This window comes from Convolutriloba macropyga, chromosome 8, assembly GCF_964194025.1.
Source record: "Convolutriloba macropyga chromosome 8, txConMacr16.3, whole genome shotgun sequence".
In the NCBI taxonomy this organism is placed as follows: Eukaryota; Metazoa; Xenacoelomorpha; order Acoela; family Convolutidae; genus Convolutriloba; species Convolutriloba macropyga.
Window position 1 is genome coordinate 38,678,653 of NC_134475.1, and position 22,538 is coordinate 38,701,190.

A 22,538-nucleotide genomic window follows, 5' to 3' on the forward strand; every position below is an offset into this window, starting at 1 on the left:
CTATTGCCGGCAGAAACGATACAAACATCACAGCAATATTACTTTTTTCGCTCACTCTCTCAAATATGTAAATTAAAAAGAATAGAGAAAAACTCGATCATCAGTTCCATTGGCTGACACCAAACCTTTCATTACTTTCATAGTTGAAAATTACTTCATTTAAACTTCTCTGTTATATGTTTTCACTTCAGTAGTAAAAACAAAACCAATATTTCTGAACATAGAATCATGTTGGAGCTAAAACTTATGATTATATGAACATTACTACAGTGAGAGTTAGTGACTCAGAAATCCTCTATAGTTATCAAGAGAATAAGACAACATTGGTAATTAACTGTGCTTTCAATGCATTTAAATTATGATTTTTATAATGATTATAATCACAGAACGCTGGCCAATTTTCTGAAATTTTTGACCTTTCGAGCAAACTCGCTTCAGTCACTTAACTAGGTGTACTCCCTTTAACACGCACTAACAAGTAAGAGCGCAAATTAAAGATTTGAACACAAGTGAGCTGATCATATAAGTTTTTAGTAAAGTATCGATGAATATGCTCGACGTAGAGATCTAACGGCGAGTTTATATATGCACTGATACAAACTGAAAAGTGTCCAAGAAAATGTAAGCCAATGAACAACACGAAGACAACACGCCACCGATAAAGTTTATCACCTTTCATCAACTTCAGTAATGAACAGGAATATTAAAACATGAAAGTAGATATAAATGAGAGCCGCAAGCACAAAAGCCGGATTGCATACGAAAACATAACCGACCAACGTGTTAAGAATTGCTCTCAAACGACTAATGGGAGCTCTAATCAATTACAGCCTGCTTCAGGTGGGGGTGGGGGGGGGGGGGTAGCCTGGTTGGGACAAGAAATTCACTAGGGGGCTTCAAATAACCTCATTAGTGGTTAATATATACCACAATTAAGATTTCAAGTGAAAAAAAAAATAAAAAATGGTACCAGTTTCGGCGCGCTTATCATTTGACTTTTAAACTGCCGAATCTTTTGAACCTGAAAATGTGATTGAGCGAACATTTTAGATCACACAGATCACAAAGTCAAGGGCGTAAAAGTCAAGGGCGGTAGGTCAAAGAAACGAGACATACGTTTACAATAATTGCTTCTCTTCTAAAGCAATTCGCAACAAACACTTAAATGCCATTCCAACAGATATTTAGAACAAGTGCAAACGGAAGTGTCCTACAATTAATAATGGCCAAATCACGATAGTAGCCAATGTAGCAAGAAAACATCAGCTTCATTCAGTCCAATTGTAAATCAGTCAATATTGTTAGTAAAAATAGATTAAAAATACTGTAAGGCTTTCCCAAGTGCCGCATTTAACCAATTTTTCAACATTTTCATGAAGTCTTTTTTATTTTTTCTTAAGTAAAAAGTCTTAGAATAAGAAAAAAAAACAATTGTCTTCTCTAATCAAGGCAATCCAGATTGTACTAGCTTGTATTAAAAAAAGCTTCTTTTATTAGTTAGTTCTCTAATTAAGTCTGCATAACAATGGCATTTTCATCCTGAGAAACGCGGTTCAGAACTTGGATACACAATGCTGTGGTGGGCAGATAATTAAGTGTTAAAGATTTTCCAAGAAAAACATAATAACCTGAAATTGACGAGAAACTGTACCGAAACAAATTAACCTTAGATCACTGATTGATCAAATTTCCGACTTTATCGCCCCGCTCAAATTTTTCTAAGCTTAAACTCACAGGGTCAAAAACGCCACATAAAACGGATGACTAGAGCAAATGGTTATACTGTTACTTTTTTTGAACTTTCTTTGGGCAGTTATCTATTTTCTTTATATTATTTTTAAAGCAGCAGATTGAACCCAAATGGTTTGAAAGCTGATTGATTTATGTTTTGAAAAGCCCCACAATGATTTACATTAAAGATGAAAGTTTGTTTTTGGGGAAAGTAATATAAAATTGAAGGAAAAATTGAAATAGGAGTCAAAGTATTTTCTCACCTATGTTGTAAAAAATTAGTTAATATACAAACAGGCGACTTGTATAAAAACGTTAAATGCTGTCGACTGTTCATTGGTTGTTAAAACTAGAGCTTTATTAATGAATGCTTTTGTAATTAACCATTTGCTCTAGTCATCCGTTTTATGTGGCGTTCTTGACCCTGTGAGTTTAAGCTTAGAAAAATTTGAGCGGGGCGATAAACTCACAGGGTCAAAAACGCCACATAAAACGGATGACTAGAGCAAATGGTTAATTACGAAAGCATTCATTAATAAAGCTCTAGTTTTAACAGCCAATGAACAGTCGACAGCATTTAACGTTTTTATACAAGTCACCTGTTTGTATATTAACTAATTTTTTACACCATAGGTGAGAAAATACTTTGACTCCTATTTCAATTTTTCCTTCAATTTTATATTACTTTCCAAAAAAATAAACTTTCATCTTTAATGTAAATCATTGTGGGGCTTTTCAAAACATAAATCAATCAGCTTTCAAACCATTTGGGTTCAATCTGCTGCTTTAAAAATAATATAAAGAAAATAGATAACTGCCCAAAGAAAGTTCAAAAAAAGTAGCAGTATATCCAGTCAAATTTACGTTTTTTAACTCGTAGTTAATGCATGTAAATTAACTCGTTTTTTAACTCGTAGAAAATATGTATGAAAATATTTAGTATTAAATTATCAAAATCACGAAAATCTGAATTCAATTGAAAAATCTATTGATTTCTTTAATCAGATGTTTTTGAACAATCCAACAATCCGCACAAAAAATTGATCACTTAAATTTTTGCATTATCTAAGACAGACTGGAAATGCATTGATGTTTTGGTTTGATGGAAGCCTCAACTGATTTAACGTTTTAGCAATAGTTCAATAGTTTTTACGCAATTTCCTACATTTCATAAGGGGCGGTCAATTTCAGGAAAAACATTCTCGTCAATTGGACAACCAATTGCCTTTTTTGCTGCTCTGAAAAACTTCTTCATTAAAAAATTGGTTGAAGAGTGTTTTGAGTGCTCCATAACCGTTTGTCTATCCTTCAAAGCCAATGAAAGAATGTAATTCATAGTGCCACTGTTTTCTTTGTGATCAAAATTTTCAGCTCTTGAAGCACTCCATGTGAAGTTATAAAAAATTGAACATTCGCGCGATTAGTTAGATTGTTGTTGTAATGATAATATTCTAATAAATAACTACCGAACAGATAATTACATAGTTTAAGTCAAAAAATCAGTTTTTTAGAATTAGCAAGTCTGTCAACAGAGGAATTATTTAAACAACTTTCTTTTCAAAATCACACCATGTATCTCGCCGTAGATTTTCATGTCAATAATCAGGTTGAAAAATTAGCTTCCTGAAGCCGCTTTTGTCAATCTAACTAGTGTAATTCTACAACCTCGGAGTAAATTTTAAATAACTCAACTTTATCTTGTGTTGTTCTGAAGTTTTAAATAGCAGCGCTTTGATTCTTTTTTGAAACTAAATATCCGTATTCTAAGCGCTTTAGTATCAGAAAAGTCTCATGTTTTTAAAAAAAACCCAATCCAACCACAAATAACTAAAGATGTGAACTTAAAAGGGATAGGTGGCTCATCCAGTGGTTCACTATCGCATATGAAACAAGAGAAACAAGAGCGCAACCATATTGGGAAACCGATTGAAAGTGCAATCAATTTCTGTGAACTTCAAAATATTAACGTTTGTTTAAACTCTGACAAGACAAATTTTTGATTTCAAACGTCAAAGCTCGCTACGAAAAAACTATATTCACGATGCGAAAAGAACGCTTTCAAAAAATAAATTTTTGGATCATAAGACTTGATGCACCTCATCTCAACCTTGACCAAATTGCATGAACAAACATTTAAATGACTTTGCAATTCAAACAATCTCTAAATTGTGGCCTGGCTGAAAGTGTGGAACTAAATTAACATATCCTGAAGTTGACAAACTGTAACAATAAAATTAACCTTAGATCAAAGATTGATCAAATTTCCGACGGTTGAAGCACGACTTTATTGTCCTGGTCAAATTTTTCTAAGGTTGATCTCACATGGTCAAAAACAGCACATAAAAGGGCGACTAGGAGAAATGGTTAATTACCAAAGCATTCATTAATAAAGCTCTACTTTTAACAGGCAATGAGCAGTCGACAGCATTTAAGCTTTTTACACAAGTCACGTTTTGTACTTTGGGTAATTTTTGACATCATAGGTAAAAAAACATTTTGACTCCTATTTTACATTCGCCTTCAATTTTATATTGTTTTCCCGACAACATAGTTTCATCTTTGAAGTAAATCATTGCAAAACATAATTCAATCAACTTTCGATCCGTTCGGATCTGCTGATTTCAAAATGAAATATAAAAATTCAATAACGGTCCAAAAACAGCTAGTTCTATCAGGACCTACTGAGTAGCAGGATATCCAACCAAAATTAGCGTTTTTTGTCTCTTAGTTAAAGCAATCTACATTTGAAAAAATGTAAACATATATTTAGAGTTCATTTATCGAAATAGCGAGATTCCAAATTCAATTCAAAAATCTTATGACTTCTTTCAGAAGTTTGTGTCAACAGTTCGCGCAAGAAAAGTTATCACTCAGGCTTTTGCCTTATCTAAGCACGATTGTAAATGCAATTTTGTTTTGTTTTAACAAAGGCTTGAATTGATTTGTTTTTCTAACATTGGTTCAATAATTTTTGACTAAATTCTTGTATTTCATAAGAGCTGGTCGTTTTCAGGACCAAAATTTTCTTCATTTGGACAGACCATGACCTTTTTTATTGCCCTCAAAATTTTCCTCTTTACAAAATGGTTTGTTAAAGAGTGTCTTTGTTGTTTCCATAAACGTTCGTCTATCCTTCAAAGCCCATAGAAGAAGTAATTCAGTGCCATTTATTTCTTCGTAATCAGATTTTTCAAATTCCTGAAGCACTCAAAGTGACGTTACAAACAAAAATTGCACACTCGGGAGATTAATTAGATTGTTGTTGTGGTAGTGATCACATTTTCAAAAGTCAGTTTGAAGCCAATTCAGAATTATCAAGTCTGTCAACAGAGGAGTTCATTATACAGCTTTCTTTTCGATATCAGATCATGTATCTTGGAGTTAGATTTTGACATCAATCAGGTTGAAGAAATTAGCTTCCTTTTAAAGCCGTTTTGTCAGTCACAATTATTATTAAAATTCTACAACCTCAGGGTAAATCTTTTAACTATTCATCTTTATCTTGTGTTGTTCTAAATTTCTGAACAACAGCGCTTCGATGAGGCTGCAATAGCAATCTGCTTCAGAATAAACAAATATTCGTATTTAAAGGCTTTTAATTTTCTATTAAATCTTTGTTTTGAATTAGTAGAATAATTGATAGCCGATATAGGATTCTATCCGCTATCAGTAAAAGAGCACATTTTCCTCAGATCTTTAAATTGGGAAAAGGCCATTTAACCCAAAATTAAATATCAAAAAACTTGAAACTTAGAAACTCGCCATTTAAGTAAACAAAAGGAAGACATGTGAAAGAGCGGGTAAAAACAAGAACAGGTATTAATTCGTAGAACAAAAACCCTTCATGGAAAACTTTAGTCGAACTAACTGAAATGATTTCTCGGTCAAGTATGCCCTAAGGATGTAAAACTAAAAAGGATAGGTGGCTCATCCAGTGGTTCACTATCGCATATGAAACAAGAGAAAAACCATATTGGGAAACCGATCGAAAGTGCAATCAACTCACCAGTCAACTCAAAGCACTGAGCGGATTTAGCTGGGGACAGCAGGAAGAAACAATCGTGAAAAGCTAAAAAGCTTTTGTCAGGCCAGTCCTAGAATATGCATGCCCTGTATGGATTCCAGTTGCTGCGAACCTCATAGAGAAATTGCAAAGGGTCCAAAACATCGCCCTACGAGTCGCCACTGGCTGCGTAAATATGAAAGCAATCTAACACCTACATGATGAATGTCAGGTCCCGCCAGTCTGCAGACATACTCGCATGCGATGCGTACAGCAACAACTCGAACTACATCCCCAGCCATCCAGAAAACCGACTTCTAAATCAAGTCTCACCTCCACGCAATATGAAACAAACCTTAAAGAGCCATTACGAACTATACATAGAGGCCCCTCGCGAACCAGACTCAGATGACGAGATATCATCGAAAACCCACTATCAGGAGATGCTGAAACAAATCCATACAAATGAAGTCAAGGACTACCTTGACGAACGCGAACCAATGAAAAACCACCTAAGATAAGTACCAAAGAGACCCTGCTCCCAAGACGCACCAGGCGTACTCTTGCGCAACTGGGAAGTGGCTACTCACCCTATCTCAACTCGTACGCAACTACTAGGACTGCTAACCAAATTGTAATATCGAACCCCATACAACACATCTCTTTAACTGTGAGAAAAAGAAGACAACTCTGACACCACTATCCCTCTGGGAAGCCCCAATCCCCAATCGAAGCTGTGAAATTCCTCTAAATAACCGACTCCAACGTGGACACTCTCTGACCGAAGGCAACAACAACAACGAGCAATTAATTTGTGTGATTTTCAAAATATTAACGTTTAAACTCGGACAAAAAAGTTTTTGAGTTAAAAAATTACAATGCAAAGAATTGAAGTAATGACCTCAAAATTAACCTTTTAAAAATCACTTATAAAAACTTTATAAAAGTATTGACTCCAATCATCCTGAGTAAACAATAAAACAACATTGTGGGTATCAAGGACAGGCAAAGCAAAATTGAGAAAAAAAAACAATGGAAAGTTGCAAAAAAAAGAAAATTTTTGAAAGTCAGTGATATTAAAGTAGGAAAACCACGTATCTGCAAATTAAAATCGTTAACGACAACATACAAAAAATCTTTCAAAATCATAAAAAGACCTTAGCAGTTCTAATGGCTGAAAATGGACAAAATAACTACAGATGAAGGCAATATTCACAGTTCACAAAATTTTCGAAATCAAACGATACCTCATTAAACAATAATTTTAGCTAAAAGTTGTGGCAAATACAGCGATAAAAATTGCACTGCAACACAACGCCAAGCAGAACTGTTAGGTTTTCGACTGTGATAACACAAGAAAAACAACAAAAACTTGCAAATCTGCCAAAAAAAATTTTTAAAGTGAAAACAAAAAAAAACAGGTGTTACGAACTGGAGCAACTGATATTATCAATTTTTTCCTCATCAACGGGCAATGAAACTTGTCACTAATGAAACTAAACGAGAACACCACAAAAAATGACACCAATTACGGCAAAAACTCGCTAATACATTTTACAGACAAAATATCTTAACAAAATCTCTTTATATTCTTAGTGTTATTGTCTCCGAAACATTTTCGAGTTGTTAACAGCAATTCAAGAATCCAGCAGCGTGATAGGCAACTGATAGAGTGGCCGTTTTTACTAAAGCAAGCTGAAAAATTACAGCTAAAAACAGAAAATAATATGAAACTAATTTGAAACAAGAAAATTTGAAACTAATTAATACCTTCTTTACATTTTGAAGCGCTAACTTTGTCGAAAATGGCAATGTCTTCTCAAAAAAATCTGTCAAGCTTAGGGGCTACAAAAATTCGGGTTATATGTAGACCAAACAGAGAGCAGAAACTCATCCAAACCGGAAAAATATCACAATTACAAAAAAGGAAGGTGATGCCTGTCACCATAGTTTTAAGCACTCAAAAAAATTTCATTACCCCCTCAAATAAAGAGAACCTAAATACAAAATTTTTAAACATAGTCGGCATATTGCCAGAAAATAGCCGCAATAGCCCCGTTGATCTGCAGTCTCAAAAAGATAGTACAAGAAAGAGACGAAAAAAAAACATCTTTTATTAAAAGCCAAGATGTTATATTTAGATGATAAATCTTTTTAAATTATTGCAGCGTCATTTACTTGCTCTCAAACAAACATTAGTTAGAGTTACATTACCTAGACCTTACCTCTTTGATTTAAAGTAAAGAAAAGTTAATTTCAAAGTGAGGAAGTCATTTTTGAGTGACGTAAGTCAAGCGTGACCAAAAATTTAATGACGCCAATGAACAAAAACTCGCTCCACTAAGAGTAAAAATGACGACACAGATTCTAAGTGTTAGTGACGTCATACGGTCGTAACAAAAGAGCAGATTCCAAGTGTTAGTGACGTCATATGGTCGTAACAAAAGAGCAGATTCTAAGTGTTAGCGCCGTCATATGGTCGTAACAAAAATCTAGACGACGAAATAAAAACATAACAGGACTCCTGGCCTACAATTCAAATAATTTTTAATGACTTAAAAAAAATAAGGCCTAGAATAGAGTATAAACGGATTGGGAAAACCATTTACAAAACAATCCGGTCCAAAAATTGAAAAAAAAAAACAGTAAAAACAAAACAAATTGCCGCACGTGAACAAAACCACAAGCGAGAAAGCGAATTTTTGTCCAAACACCGATTTCTATCTCTCTATATACTTTGAAACTAGATCGGAAAAACTTTGCGCCGCAAAACCACTCCTTTTTTGCTCGTGACCAAAATCACTCCAAGTTGGCTTTAAAAGTCATAAAAATGTTTCAACAGATCGTAAAAGACAGCGCCCCAATACAATTCAAATTCTTTGAATTGTAAAAAAACCAAGATACGGCCGATAAAAGCGTCAGTTATCGCTTTGCGGCTACTAAAAAATTTAGAGAAATAGTAAAAAACATTTTAACATTTTGCTAAAATTTGTAATGTAAAAATACTCAAAAAATTATCTGATTTAAAAAAAGTTATCCCTTGACTCGAAATTAAGCCTGCAATCTTTCATTTGCACAAAAATAAGATAAAACAAACCTGAAACATGTTTCAAAAAATTTTTTAAAAATAATCGAAGAAAAAAGCAAGAACTAATCAAAAGTTGAAAAACTTATTAATATCCAGATTGTGAAAATCATCTCTGTGATGTTAAAATCAATCTATTATCCAATTTCCAAGCCCTAAAAATATTTTCCGGCCGATAAAAGCAAAAACTGAAACATGACAATAATTTGTAACAAACTTAGCAAAAGAAGCATGACTCTGGTGTTAAAGTTGGCAAAAACAACGAAATGAAAAGACCAAATACATTAGCATTAAAAGACATTTCGAATATCACCATCCATATGAACTATAACTGACCTTTAAAAAAACTAAATTTTTTTGGAAAAAAAATGGACGAAAACAAAAAATGCTCCATTCAAGGCTTCAAAACAAAAAACACCTCTTTACCTTGAATTAAGGCCTTCAAGCAGTTTCCGCATATTGAGAAAATATACGGCAACTAAAGCCAGCTGAGGTCCTCTATTGCAACTTAATTCCCGCCGAGTTTTACCTGTTTATCCCGTTTCAAAAGCTAGTCATAAAAAATTGTGAACATCTTAAAAAAAGAAAGGGCATCAATAAAATCCAAATTCTGTGAATTGCAAAAGACATAACTAATACAATCCAAATTCTTTGGATTGTAAAAACATAACCGACTAACGTCGGTCAAACTGCTCTCAAGCTACTGGCAATAGGTGGGCGTCCATAGCAACCTGCTTGGGCTTAGGGGGCTGCCTAGCAGTAGGGGGCTTAATAGGAGGGATTTGGAGCGTGGTGGGGGGGGGGGGGGGGGAGTTGGTGGTCCAAATAGCCAAAAATAACTTTGGATAGTGTTTTCTGTTTCTTCAGCAGCTTCGGTGACCTGTACACTTAGGCACTAATACAGCTCTAAGAGAGCTGCTCAGTCACTAAGTTCCCTCCAGGCTCTACCTGTTCATCCCGTTTTTCAGAACAAAAAGTCAAAACGTCAAAAAACGGTCACAAAATTGCATTAAAAAGACGACATGACTAATATGCTCTATACATTACATAACTAATTGCTACAAACCTTGTTTGAGAGTAATTAACAACTGATTCGAAATGAGCTTGAGGACTCAAGCCACAGAACAACTATTGACGACAACACTAAATTATATGACAAATCCTGAATTTCAAAATCTAACTTTTTATTGACTAAAATCAAGCAAAACTAGACTTTGAAATGGCCAGGAACCGATTTAGAAAATGATTCGCAAGCACTGATTTCGCTCTCTCGAATTTCACAAAATTTTTGGATCTATTTGTTTTGCCAATAATATTCTGTTTCATATTTAAAGAATCGGACTTGAGTCGGTCCTAACTACAGATATCATCCGGTAATTAATTGAGAAAAATATCCATTTTGAACGTACCTGAGGTAAGAAAAATGCCTGATATTGACCTACCTGTGTGGCCTTCTCAATTTTGCCATTGATTGCCAGCCATCTGGGCGATTCTGTCATCAGGGGCGTGAGACAAATGAGACAGAGAAGAGAGGGTACTGAAGACACAATCTGCTGCAACCTCCAATCTCTCAACCACATTGCAACCAGAGACACTGTAACAAACTGCAGACCCCATGGAATATGCACAATGTTTCCGATCATTGCCCGTTTTGAGGGCGCAGTCGTCTCCATAGATATGACATAAACCACTGTATAAATCCCAAACACGGCACAACCTTGTAACAGCCTGACCACTAAAAAGACAAAAACGTTCGGGGTAAATGCGAGGCCGAAGTTGAGGGCAATGGCGATAGGAACGCCGAAATACAAAACCGACTTGCGACCCACCCAGTCGGCCAAGTAGCCGAATATCAACACGCCGAAAAAGCAGCCAATCGTGAACGATGAGTGAACAAGCGGTGCTAGATAGGCTCCATAACCACACATCAAGTCAAACTCTGTAATCAACGTCTTGTCGAAGTGTTCGTGACTGTACACCATCTCATAGCCATCAGCCTCTGAGCAATCTAGTGACGTCACCACATTGTCTGACGTCAGCGTTGCGTCACTTCCGACCGCACTTTGACCTTGGCCAGGGCTTAAGGCTCCAAAACTATCCGACACTTTGCATAATTGAGTTTCGGGAGGCAGTGAAAAGTTAGAATTGTTCACGTGTTTGCATGCGTAGTTCCAGTTGTTGCTGGTTCCAACCAAAAGCGGGTAGCAGTTTGTTTGGATTCCAGTCACGATGGTCATCAACATGTTGACGAGTGCCAGGAACCACTGCCATCCTCCCAACTCCCCGACGTCTTTCAAAATAGAGTTGATTTCATCGTGATGATGCTCATTTGGCGGGGATGGTTGGGAGCTTCTGGGATCGCCGGGGTTGGCGAGGTGGTTTCCATTGTCAATTCTGCTATCTGAACAAAACAAAATAGGATTATAGGTGTCCATCTGCCAATTCACAAAATGAAGGTGGCTAAACACAACTGCAAAGAGTACTTTTTGCACCTACTCTTATCTTATAGTTCCGAACATTTTCAAAATGGGGGCCAATTTGCGCGACCACGTTTTTTCCTTAGTCAAATTTGCATTTTTGTTTAGGCATCGTAGAGAAAAAAACACCGTTTTGTAGCCCTTAGAGGCTGGTTTTTTCTTATATTTAGAAAACTATAAAAAAATTTTGCAGGTTGGAGAAGGGGGGCAGTTTAAAGAATTGAAAAACAAGGATTTTTTTTTTGGGGGGGGGGGGGTTGACGAGGACATTAAATTATAACTAATTAATGTAAGTGCTAAAAAATGGCCGTGAAATTATATAATAAAGTATAAATATATTCGATTATACAAATTTGTTCGCAAACAAAACAAAAAAGACGATATCCCTCTAAAAATTCAAATTCAAAAGACAATAAACTCAGAGAAGCAACAGTTTAAAATACTTTCCAATAGCTCTTTCCCTTTTTCTTAGTTATTTTCGGCTTTTACTCTTTTGTATTTCAATTGATTTTGTATTTAACCAAAACAGAAAAACTTTATAGAAAATGAGAATCGAGAAGTTACACAAAACCATAAATTTTTATAAAAGAAAACAATCAATTTCCTTTTTCCCTAAAACCAAAAACGAATGTCCAAAACTATTCATTTCCTTCTTTTCAATTTCTCTGATTTCATTCGCCAGAAGCCCTACCCAAAGTAACAAATGTGATAGCACTTATATACAAGAAAAATGCAGAACACAAATTTCCTTGAAAAATAAACAAATGGAAAAATTTGGATTACTTCTCTGGTGGTCTCTCTGGCTCTTGAACTATTGTGCGTGAAAATTACGGCCTGTATATCAGAGATTTTTTCTTTCAATGGCGATCGTAAGGTAAAATTACAATGACAAATAAGCTAGAATTACAATATTTTTTTAGTTAAGCAAGAGAACGATTGAAAGTCTTTTTCAAGATATTAACTGATTTACTGTGGCCACCTACGCTAAACTTCCTGCCTAACGTGTATTTTTGATTTGAAAACTGATTTGAAAAAAAGGTCAGAAAGTTGACCAATTCTGGAGCATTTGAAACGGAAACAACAGAATACAATATGGTGAGAACAGAAAAGGTAAAAAAAGTAAAGAGGTTATGCCTATATTGTCGCTTTAACTATAAAATAAGAAACTCAAGTAATTTTCGGAAAAATAGAAAACAATACTGTTCTTGTAACCTTCCACAACGTAGTTTTTTTCAGCGTGATATAAAATAAAACTGTTTTTTTAAGGGACGTCCAAAAACAACAGGAAAAGCAACCACTTGTGGAAAGAGCAAAAAGGAAACTTTTTCAGCCTCTTACTTCAGATTTAAACCGACTATGAAGTTAGTGCTGCTCAAAGTGTTTTACTTCATTTAGCAGTCAGATTTAACGGAATTTCTACATGCTTTTCGTGTTTTTTTTTACATTTTTTTTTTACATTTTTACGTTTTTTCAATTCAAATAAAAATGATAAGCTGTGTATTGATGTGAGAGAGAGAAGTATTAATCAATGTTTCAATTGGCGGCAAGATTTGTTACAAATCATTTGGTTTATATAGCATTATGTTCCCGCAATCATAGCTTAATGGTTGTGACATTCTCAACTCGAACTATAACTTTTAAATCAAAAATCGGAAATTATCGGAAGTCATTCTTGACTTCCTTCACCCCTCCTTTCGGGTTGGGTGTCACCTAAGAGAGCCGCGCAAAACCAAGCGTGTTTTCTTTTTCCTAACCCCTTGGTGAGGACATCTGCAATCATAAGGTCAGTTTGCAAGTATTTCAATTCTAGCTCTCCCCTTTCTACAAGCTCCCTTATGAAATGAAGTTTAAGTGCAAAGTGTTTTGTTTTTCCATAGTGAATGGACTGCTTGCTGAGCGCTAGGCATGCCTGGTTGTCAACGCTTAAGACCTGCAGCAGATCTCTCAAGTGAATGGCCTCTTTTGTTGCCTCTACTAAGGAATTCATTTCGGCTTCTGCCGTTGATGTAGCAACACATCTTTGAACCTTTGTTGACCACCTGACAACCGCTGAGCTACTACTAAGTTTGAAACACTATCCTGAAGTGCTTTTCCTATGGTCTAAATTTCTGCCCAATCGGCATCGGAGAAACACTAAGGTTAACTTATCTCCCCTCCTAAAAACTAAACTCTTTGACTTAGAACCTTTGAGGTATCTCAAAACACTTTTTCCGGCTTTCCAGTGCTTTTCGCCTGGATTCTAAACAAAAGAACTTAAGAAATTTGCTGCAAAAGCAATGTCTGGTCTACTTGAGCAAGCTAAATAATTCAAGCAACCCACTAAATTTCTATAATCAAAATTTTTCATGCGCTCTTGTTCTTCACTCCCCTCCTGAGGGCAGTCTTCTCTTGTTAGTTTTATTTCTGCAAGTCGTGTCTCTACTGATTTGCAACTTTCTAGTCCAAATCTCTCTAACAGCTTTTCAATATACTGTTCTTGGTTGATTTCAATGGAACTTTCCTTTTTCACAATTTTCATTCCAAGAAACCAACAAAGATCCCTACAATCAATTATTTTGAAATCCTTAGACAGCTCACTCTCGAACCAAGACGAGAAGTTTTCCTGAAATTCACAGCTTATTATATCGTCTACCCACAAACAAACCGCGCCTTGAAGTTGTCTTTCACTTTTATTTATGACCAAACAATTATCATGAACCGAAGATTCAAAACCTTAAACTACCAAAAAAGTTCCTAAATGTAAGATACCAATTCCTTCCTGACTGCTTAAGACCGTTAAGACTTTTATTCATTAAACAAACAAAAGGTTTTCCTTTGTTGTCTAATTGTTCGAAACCTTCTGGTTGTTTCATGTAAATTTCTTCAGCTATAGGTGCGTTAATATATGCCGTTTTTATATCCATTTGTCTTAATTCCTACCCTTTTTGAACAGACAAGCTCACAATTTAACGAATTGTTGACAACCTAGTCGTTGGTGAGTATGTCTCATGAAAATCCTTCCCTAAGACTTGACTGTAACCTTTGGCCACGAACCTTGCTTTGAATCTACATATCTCCCCCGTAGGACCATATTTAACTCCAAAATGCCATCTACTACCCACAACTTTTGCTCAATTATCCTCAACTAGATCTCAAACTTTATTCTCGCTCAGTGAGTTATATTCGTCCTAAATTGCTTTCTTCCAGTTTTCATTCTTGAGCGCCTCTTTTGCGTTTTTAGGTAACAAATTTTGATCAACTATTTCACTTAAAAAAACTATTTCACTCATCTCTTTGTTTACCTCATGTTCTAAATTTGCCTGTTCATTCACTCCGAAGTAATAGTTGTTCTCGTCGAACCTTGCATTCCTTGTTTTTTGAACCTTAAGTTCACCGCGATCGTTTTCTATTCCCATCAGAAAAGATCTACTATCGAGTGCATGACCTAAGAAAATTCCCTTCTTCGCTTTTCTGTCTATTTTGTTTCTGAACTGTTTCTCTATGAAAGGATAAGCAATACAACCAAACACTTTCATGAAACTAAGATTTGGTTTCTCACCATACATGGCTTCATGGGGGGTTTTCTTTATTGCCGAATGATAGCAAAAATTTTTCAAATAGAACGCCAAGTTGAGCGAATAAGTCCAATACTTTTTCTCTAAAGAAGTCTGATCTCCTTAACATCTAGCAGTTCCTACAGTGACGTCTCAAAGTTTTTCAATTTTACCATTTTCTTGTGGCGTGTATGCCGCAGAATTCTCAAGCCTGATTCCTTTTAGCCGGGCAAACTTTTTAAAGTCGTTAGATATGTACTCTTTTGCACCGTCTGATACTAAAGTTAAAGGCTGGCCTACATCTGCACAAAACTGTTGAAATTTCTCTAAAGTCTGGTCCCTTGACTTCATAAAGTAAACCCTACAATATCTACTGAAGCTATCAACAAATCCGATTGCGTACTTGTGGCCATCTACAGCCTCGGGGGTAACAGGCCCTAAGATGTCTGTGTGCACGATGTCCAACACTGCTTGTGCTCTTGTTGTGCAATCTTTTGCTATTGGTTGTTTCTTAGCCTTATTCAACTCACAAATCTCACATACATCTACCGAACTGTCACTGATACGCATTCCTTCAACGTGTTCAACTAGTTTGCTGAGATCCGTAAAATTGTTATGACCCAATCTTTTGTGCCACATTTTTAAGCTACTGGACAGTAGGCAGTTTTCCTTGCAATTTTTATCAATCTTACTAAAGTCTCAAATGAACAAATTTTTCTCCTGCCTGAATGGGTACTCAACTCCGCTTTTGTAAATGATGCTTAGTTCCGGTCCTATCAAAACTTCAGCTCCTGCTTCTCTAAGTTTACTAATTGACACTAGACTGTGTGAATTTTCAGGTATAAACAAGGCGTTCTCCAAGATAATTTTTCTGTTAACCTGATTACTATCCTTAACTAAAAATGCATTTGTACCCCGGCCACAAATCTCAGACTCTGTTTTGTTTGCGTTCTGTACTTTGCCCGAGAAACTATCATCGATATCGATAAACATTTCCCTGTTGTTTATCACGTGATTTGTTGCCCCCGAATTTAGCACTAGTCCTACTCCCTCATCATCAACTGGGCATAAAAAGAAACTGAAGTATTCTTCATCTTTTGCTAAATTCTGTTTCTCATTTCTAACGCTTCGCCTGGCATGACTCTCAAACTTTTTATTCCTACAAACTGTAGCTATGTGTCCAAACTTATTGCAGTTGTAGCATTGAATTACTTTGCTGGAAATAGGATGTGGGTTATGAGTCTTCCGGTTATTATTTGAGCGACAGAATTTTGGAATATGACCTAACGTATTACAGTTATGGCACCTCTTCTGCTTTGTTAGGAAGACACTTTCACTTGCGTTTTTCCTATCAACCTCTATTCTTCGCTCAGTGTCGAAGTTGATCAGATCTCGCTTCAACTCATCAAGTGAAATATCCTCACTACCGTACTTGGAAAGTGTGACAAAATTATCAAATTCGTTTGGCAGACCTTTTAGTAGAATTGATGTGAACATTTTTTCACTCAAACCCTCGTTGACTTGGTTAAGGTTATATTGTAGTTCCTCTGCTCTTGTTATATACTCGATTAGACTTTCGTCGTCTCTTTTAACAAGGCTAGTGAGTTTGCTGACTAACTTTTGTAATCTAGGTCTCTCAAAGCTACGGAATCTCTTAGTTAACACATCCCATGCTTGAGCCCCATCTCCTTTATATGGCCTAAGATAAAGAACTGACCGCTTGTTTAGCGCCGAAACAAGCTCATACCATATTTTCATTTGTTTTTCTTAAAAAATTTCTCTCCCTTTATCTACAGCTGCGTCTTTTTCGGCTCGTGAAGCGTTTGGGCGTGTAGAAGGGACATAATCTTCAGAAGTGCTACTACCATCAAGTACCTTGTACAACTTATGGACAAAAATGCGAGCTTCAAATTGCTCCGAAAAGTACAAAAAGTCTTCTTCTTTCCCGCTGAATCGGACACGTTCGTTCTTATCACTCATCTCTTGTCTAACCAGTCTATCAATTCAAAGCAAAAATTAGTCTCTCTAATCAATTTATCAATTCAAAACCTTTTCACTCGTTTACTTTCATACAAAAACCAACTTTTAGGAGAACTAGGATTAAAAGGTTGGCAAACAAATGGTCCTACATGCATACACTACCCTCTTGTCTATGTCATTACTGGTCACTGAGAAACGGCCAGGCCACGTCCTTACAAGGTTCGACTGTGAAAGGATCCTCTAGGTCGGGTGTTATCCTTAGCAGAACCGAGGTTGCAATAACTTCACAGACTCAAGGGCAGTCTCTACATGTATCGCCCCATATTAGCATGATTAATTCTCCAAAGTTAGATCACTTTTCAATTAAGTTCAACCATATTTGTAGAGTGTTTAAGTTTTGCGCTGCTCTACACGTTTATTACAATGTTTTTAAATCAAAATCTGAAGTTGTTCAACAAATCAGCGCTTTTTCAAAAATCGAACGGTATTCGATTAGGTTGCGATTTTCAAAAGAAATGTCCGAACGGTGTCCGGAAATGCAAGCGCATCTCAACAAATAAGCTACCTTTTAGGAAAGTAGCTTTTTACAAATTTAGAATTAATGTTTTCAATCTTGGTTTGGCACTTTGCCGGCACTCAAACAGACTCCTTCAAAACTAGAGACTGGAACTTCACCCTGCTGATCCTTGCTAGCTGCTCTTTTCGAACTCTCCTTTGCTCTCTCTTGTTGGCTTTTCGTCTCTTTGGCCCTTTCTTGTCTCTTTGGCAGTGTCTTGTCTCTTTGCTGTTTTGTCTCTGTTTTTGTTCGGTCGCCTTGCAGAAAAATTTTCTGTTTACAGCTGTCCGTTTGGCTGGGCACAGTAACCTGATAAGCTGTGTATTGATGTGAGAGAGAGAAGTATTAATCAATGTTTCAATTGGCGGCAAGATTTGTTACAAATCAGTCGGTTTATATAGCATTATGTTCCCGCAATCACAGCTTAATGGTTGTGACATTCTCAACTCGAACTGTAACTTTTAAATCAAAAATCGGAAATTATCGGAAGTCATTCTTGACTTCCTTCAAGAAAAAACGACTGAAAATTCTTGAGATAGCCATTTTTTGTCAAAGTTAATGCAACATACTGGTCAAAATAAAGACAATCAGTTATCAATAGTCCTATGCGACTCTGATTAGCCTAATTAATTATATATGAGGACTTAGTCGTTTGAGAAAACATCGAAAAATTATCTTGGCCAGCATTTCAACCGTCCTATCTCAATTCTTCGATTTGTCGCGTAAGCAGTGAATAGATATTTTTGTTTTGCTTGATTCAAATAGCTTAAAATTAAAAATGTCCCAATATAGGACAACTCGATTGAAAATAAAACTATAAACAGAGTTATCACAAACGAGACATATTTAACCACTCCAGTGTTCGATGATTGCATCATATTCGGTTACTTCTTTGCGAAAATTTGCATCTGGATGTTGAGTTTAATTAACTATTTTGGTAGATATTTCGTCAGTGGGGAATTTTGTCAATGACATAAAGAAAAAATCAGCCATATATCTGTTGGTGTGGCCGGTCAATTGGCCGACATACAATTTAGCCGACATATATTGTAGCCAACAAATTGAGCTGCTTCAATCTGATTGGTCGAAAATTGCGTCACTATAAAATGAACTAGAATTAATTTGTACGTGAGAAAATTTTCTTGTGCATCAAATTTAAGCAATTAAAAGGCGGTTTAATTAAAGTTGCCTCGAAATAAGACTTCAACTCAGATGGATTTTAAGTTTGTAACTTCGAAAAGAAGAGGAGGACAAAACCTAATAATCGACAACTTCTCGCGTTGTTCGGTGAATAATTCTTTATCGAAAATAAATTCAAAGCCCTCCGAGCATAATCACGATCCACCAGCGGATGAAATTAAGGACCAAAATATTCGCAGGGGAGATATTGAAAGAGTAAACGAAAATCCTACCAAAAAATTACAAGCTGCCTACAACGAACACGTGCAAACAGTGGATGAAGATTATTTGGCACCAAGTTATGGACATGTTCACAGAAAATTAAGTAGAGCACGGTCTATTTCCTTACCAACTACGCCTAAAAACGTTGCCGAAGTGTCAATTATTGGTGCATGGGCATTGACAGCAAACAAAAAACAATTTCTTTTGCATCAAGAGGAAGGAGTGGTAATTTTTTCAACTGATCAAGGTCTTGAACATTTGGTTCGATAAGATTACATGCTCGGAGATGGAACTTTCAAATCAGCACCGAAACCCTTCGTAAAAATTTTTACACTTTTCGGTGTAACTGGAGATTGGAAAACACCAGTTGTGTGGGCGCTACTGGGCGGAAAAACTGAAGAAATTTATGACAAATTTTTTGTTGCACAATCAGTAAAAAATGCCAGGAAAAATTTCAAATTCGATTAATGCCAGAGGCAATCATTACTGACTACGAAATCGGTGTTGCAGCAGCAGTGCGAAAAAATTTTGAAATATCTGAACATTGGGGTTGCTTTTTTCATTATTCCCAGTGTAGTTTTCAAAAAATACAAGAGGTTGGCTTATTTCGACAATATCAAGAAAATGAAATTATGCAAAAAATTGCAAGAATGTTGTTCGCACTTGCATTTCTGCCCGAACAAGAAATAAAGGAAGCTTTTACTAAATATGAACAAGGAGAACGACATTTAAATCTGGAATCATATCCTCAATTGGGAAAAATTTTTGATTATGTCAAAAATTTTTGGATTTTTGGTCCCTATCCTATGAAAATGTGAAATGTCTTTGATAGGCCAAAAAATTTACGGACAACAAACAAATGTGAAAATTGGAACATATTGTGGAATCAAGACGCTGGGACATCAAAAACTATGTTTTGGAATATTGTGCAAAAATTGAGCGATCAATAGCAAAAATCGAAGATCGAAATTCGAAGGTTTTCTCGTGGTGAACCTCCATTGCCCCAAAAAAAGATACAAAGATTTAAATGAAAAACTTGTGCGTCTGAAAAACTCTTATTTGAGTGGTCATATTTCTTTACGGAACTATTGGGATAACGTATCAAAATGTTGCCGAAAATTTGGGTGCGTATGAATTGTAAAATACAATGAAATTTATTATTCTGTCGGCTAATTGGTATGTCGGCTAATACCCCTAGCCCCATCTGTTGGCTACTTCTGGCGTGCAAACTGATTGCTTCACTTTTATGTTGCAAATTAATTTGTTCAAAATAAATTTTCCGGGGAGCTGCTTTATAAACCAAGGAAAAATAGAAATATTTGATTTATTATCTATCCTTTATATCGAAAAGAGGGTTCTGATTTTTTTTCCCAGTTTTCATACTAAAGAAAAATGTAATCATGGTTGATCCAAAAATATTTGAGTTTTGTAAAATTGATAGTCAAAACTGCTTTCCTCTCAGAACAAAAAAATTTTCATAAATTGAGACGTATTTTGGAATATTCTGTGCTACGCACAGTCTCGCACGAGCCTTCTTGTTTTAATTAGTTTCAGCGTGTGGCTACAACACTTTTTTGTTAAATTAACAAATTCTGAACATTTTCTGAATATGATTATGCACAAATTGTTCGCTCTTGCAACAAAGGTCATTAAAATTTAAAACAAAAATTAAGGGTGCTTAATTGTCTTAGTTTGTCGCAACTGCTATTTCTAGTCTCTAAACTTAGATTATGTACGGTTTTTTTGCGAGAAAAATTTCTCAGTTGAACTTTAGAGCTGAATTTTGTGTTCATTCAGCAGAGAACCTGAGGAATCGCTCCCTTCCTCACAAAAGGCCACCGCAACCGGAACTGCATCAACAGTTCCGCCATTTCCACCAAATCCACTCGAATCCGCCACCAAAGTTGGCATGTCACAGCAAAGTCAGAGAAGCGGATTTTCCGTGACACAAATCTGTGCAAAACTTGCACAAAATAAGCCTTTAACTTTTAAACGAATAACTGCTACTGCTTTTTGCAACTATAAATCTATAACACAATAGCTAAATTAATAAAAACAAAACAAAACGAAATTTAACTAAACCAAAATTGTCATAAAAAGAAACACCGAGCAACAATTTGTTTAAATCCTTCGTTTTGTAGTTCGCTGTGCAAGGAATTGATAACTGTTCCCAATTGACAAGTATTTCCACTCTTAGAAGGATAACAAATTCAATTCAATTGTTGTTAACGTTCAATTCTGGCTCTTGTTAGCGTACAGAGAACAGCAAGAATTGTGTCAAGTATTTCTGAAGTTCTGCGACTATTTTGTTCTAATAGAGACAACGAACGGATTTTTCAATAGCCTCCATTTCTCGTTCACTATAACGTTCATTTGTACTAACTAGACATTTTGCCAACTGTGCATTTAGCCGAATACAATTAGTGCTTTCGTTGAGAAACTGGATTTTCTCACACCCCACTTTAACACAATAAGCTCTATCCTGACCAAAAAAAAACAAGAAATTACTCAATATCGAAGAAGGTCCATTCATACAAAAATCTAATAGCCGAGTTAAACTATTAGACACTCCCTAACGCCATCCATTAATACACCATACTCGGGAATATTTTGCAACATTTAGAAACTTGCAACATATTTTGCAAAAATGTCTGGAAAATATACTAACAATGTGATTTTATAGTAATGAAAAAATGTCCTGATTCGGCTGTTCGCACATTCGGTCAGAGTGCGTAATGAAAGGTCGCTTTATTTGTACACGCGATCGAAATGTTTATTCAATTTTCATCACTTGTTCAGCTCAATGTTATTACATTGAAAAGATGTGCGCGGTTTTATTTCACAAATGAGTAGTTGCAATATTACAACTCACTCCCTAAGACGAACTTTCACAATGTCGAAAGAACGACGCCGGGTCTTAACTTAGCAATTGACCCCCAATAGCGCGATTGCTCGATTTGAAAGGGTATGCGAAGAATTGTCCATAACATCGAATTGTCAGGTTTTCAAGATGGATTATTATTGAAGGCTCTATCATGTGATTTAGGTTTCGCTTAATTGAAAAGTCTGCTAATTAGCACATCCAAACGAAGTCAACGGACCAATTGCAAACCAATTTTTTCTTCTCCAGCAACAAATATGCGTTCAATCATATGCTATGAAAACAGAAAATATAGATACAATTGTTACATTGTGAGCTACAGAACAAAAGGGAACATTCCAATCTGGTATCATTTGAAACGCTCACGGGTTGCTAAAGTTATTTTTCCAACTTTTAAAACTTAATCTGTTCGTGTTATTTTTCCACTCCACTGCTCTTTTGAAGTTGCAAAATTGCAAAACTATAAAATAGAGCATACTCTTAAAACACTCCCAATTAATTCAAAAGAACATGTGCGATCAGAAAGTTATAAAAACTCTTGTTACTTAATTTCATTCAATAAAACGTGCACCATTGACCTCTACTGCAAAACACTTCCTGTTCTAAATACATGTTGGAGCATAAATCCGTGGGACTTAGGGCCTTTGAGCTAGGGTTCGTGTGCCGAGTGGTGGATAGAACGTCCGAGGGCAAATGAAATTTATGTTCTCTTATTCAGCGAACCGAGTTGTAATCACTTCAAACATTAAAAACATGGCCGGCATATTTCTGATAGAAGTTACGGGATAGAAGAGTTTTGGGAAGCCAGAAGAAATTAGAGGCCGCACCCAACAAGGCTGAGTGGGAATTGCCAAGTGGTTCACCGAATTATCCTCTAACTAATCAAGACCC

At 35.9% G+C, this 22,538-nt stretch overlaps 1 protein-coding gene across 1 annotated transcript in view; it reads right to left on the reverse strand.

Moving 5' to 3' along the window:
• The window catches only part of LOC142344718 (solute carrier family 22 member 7-like), a 36,214-nt gene extending 15,144 nt beyond the window's left edge, over positions 1 to 21,070 (reverse strand). The window contains exons 1-2 of the mRNA XM_075396592.1: positions 20,572 to 21,070; positions 10,262 to 11,220 (exon numbers count right to left, since the gene is read on the reverse strand). Of these exons, the coding sequence (XP_075252707.1) occupies positions 10,262 to 11,220; positions 20,572 to 20,677 (1,065 nt within the window). The 5' untranslated portion in view covers positions 20,678 to 21,070. The remainder of the gene's footprint in view (positions 1 to 10,261; positions 11,221 to 20,571) is intronic.
• Between the last annotated feature and the right edge of the window lie 1,468 nt (positions 21,071 to 22,538).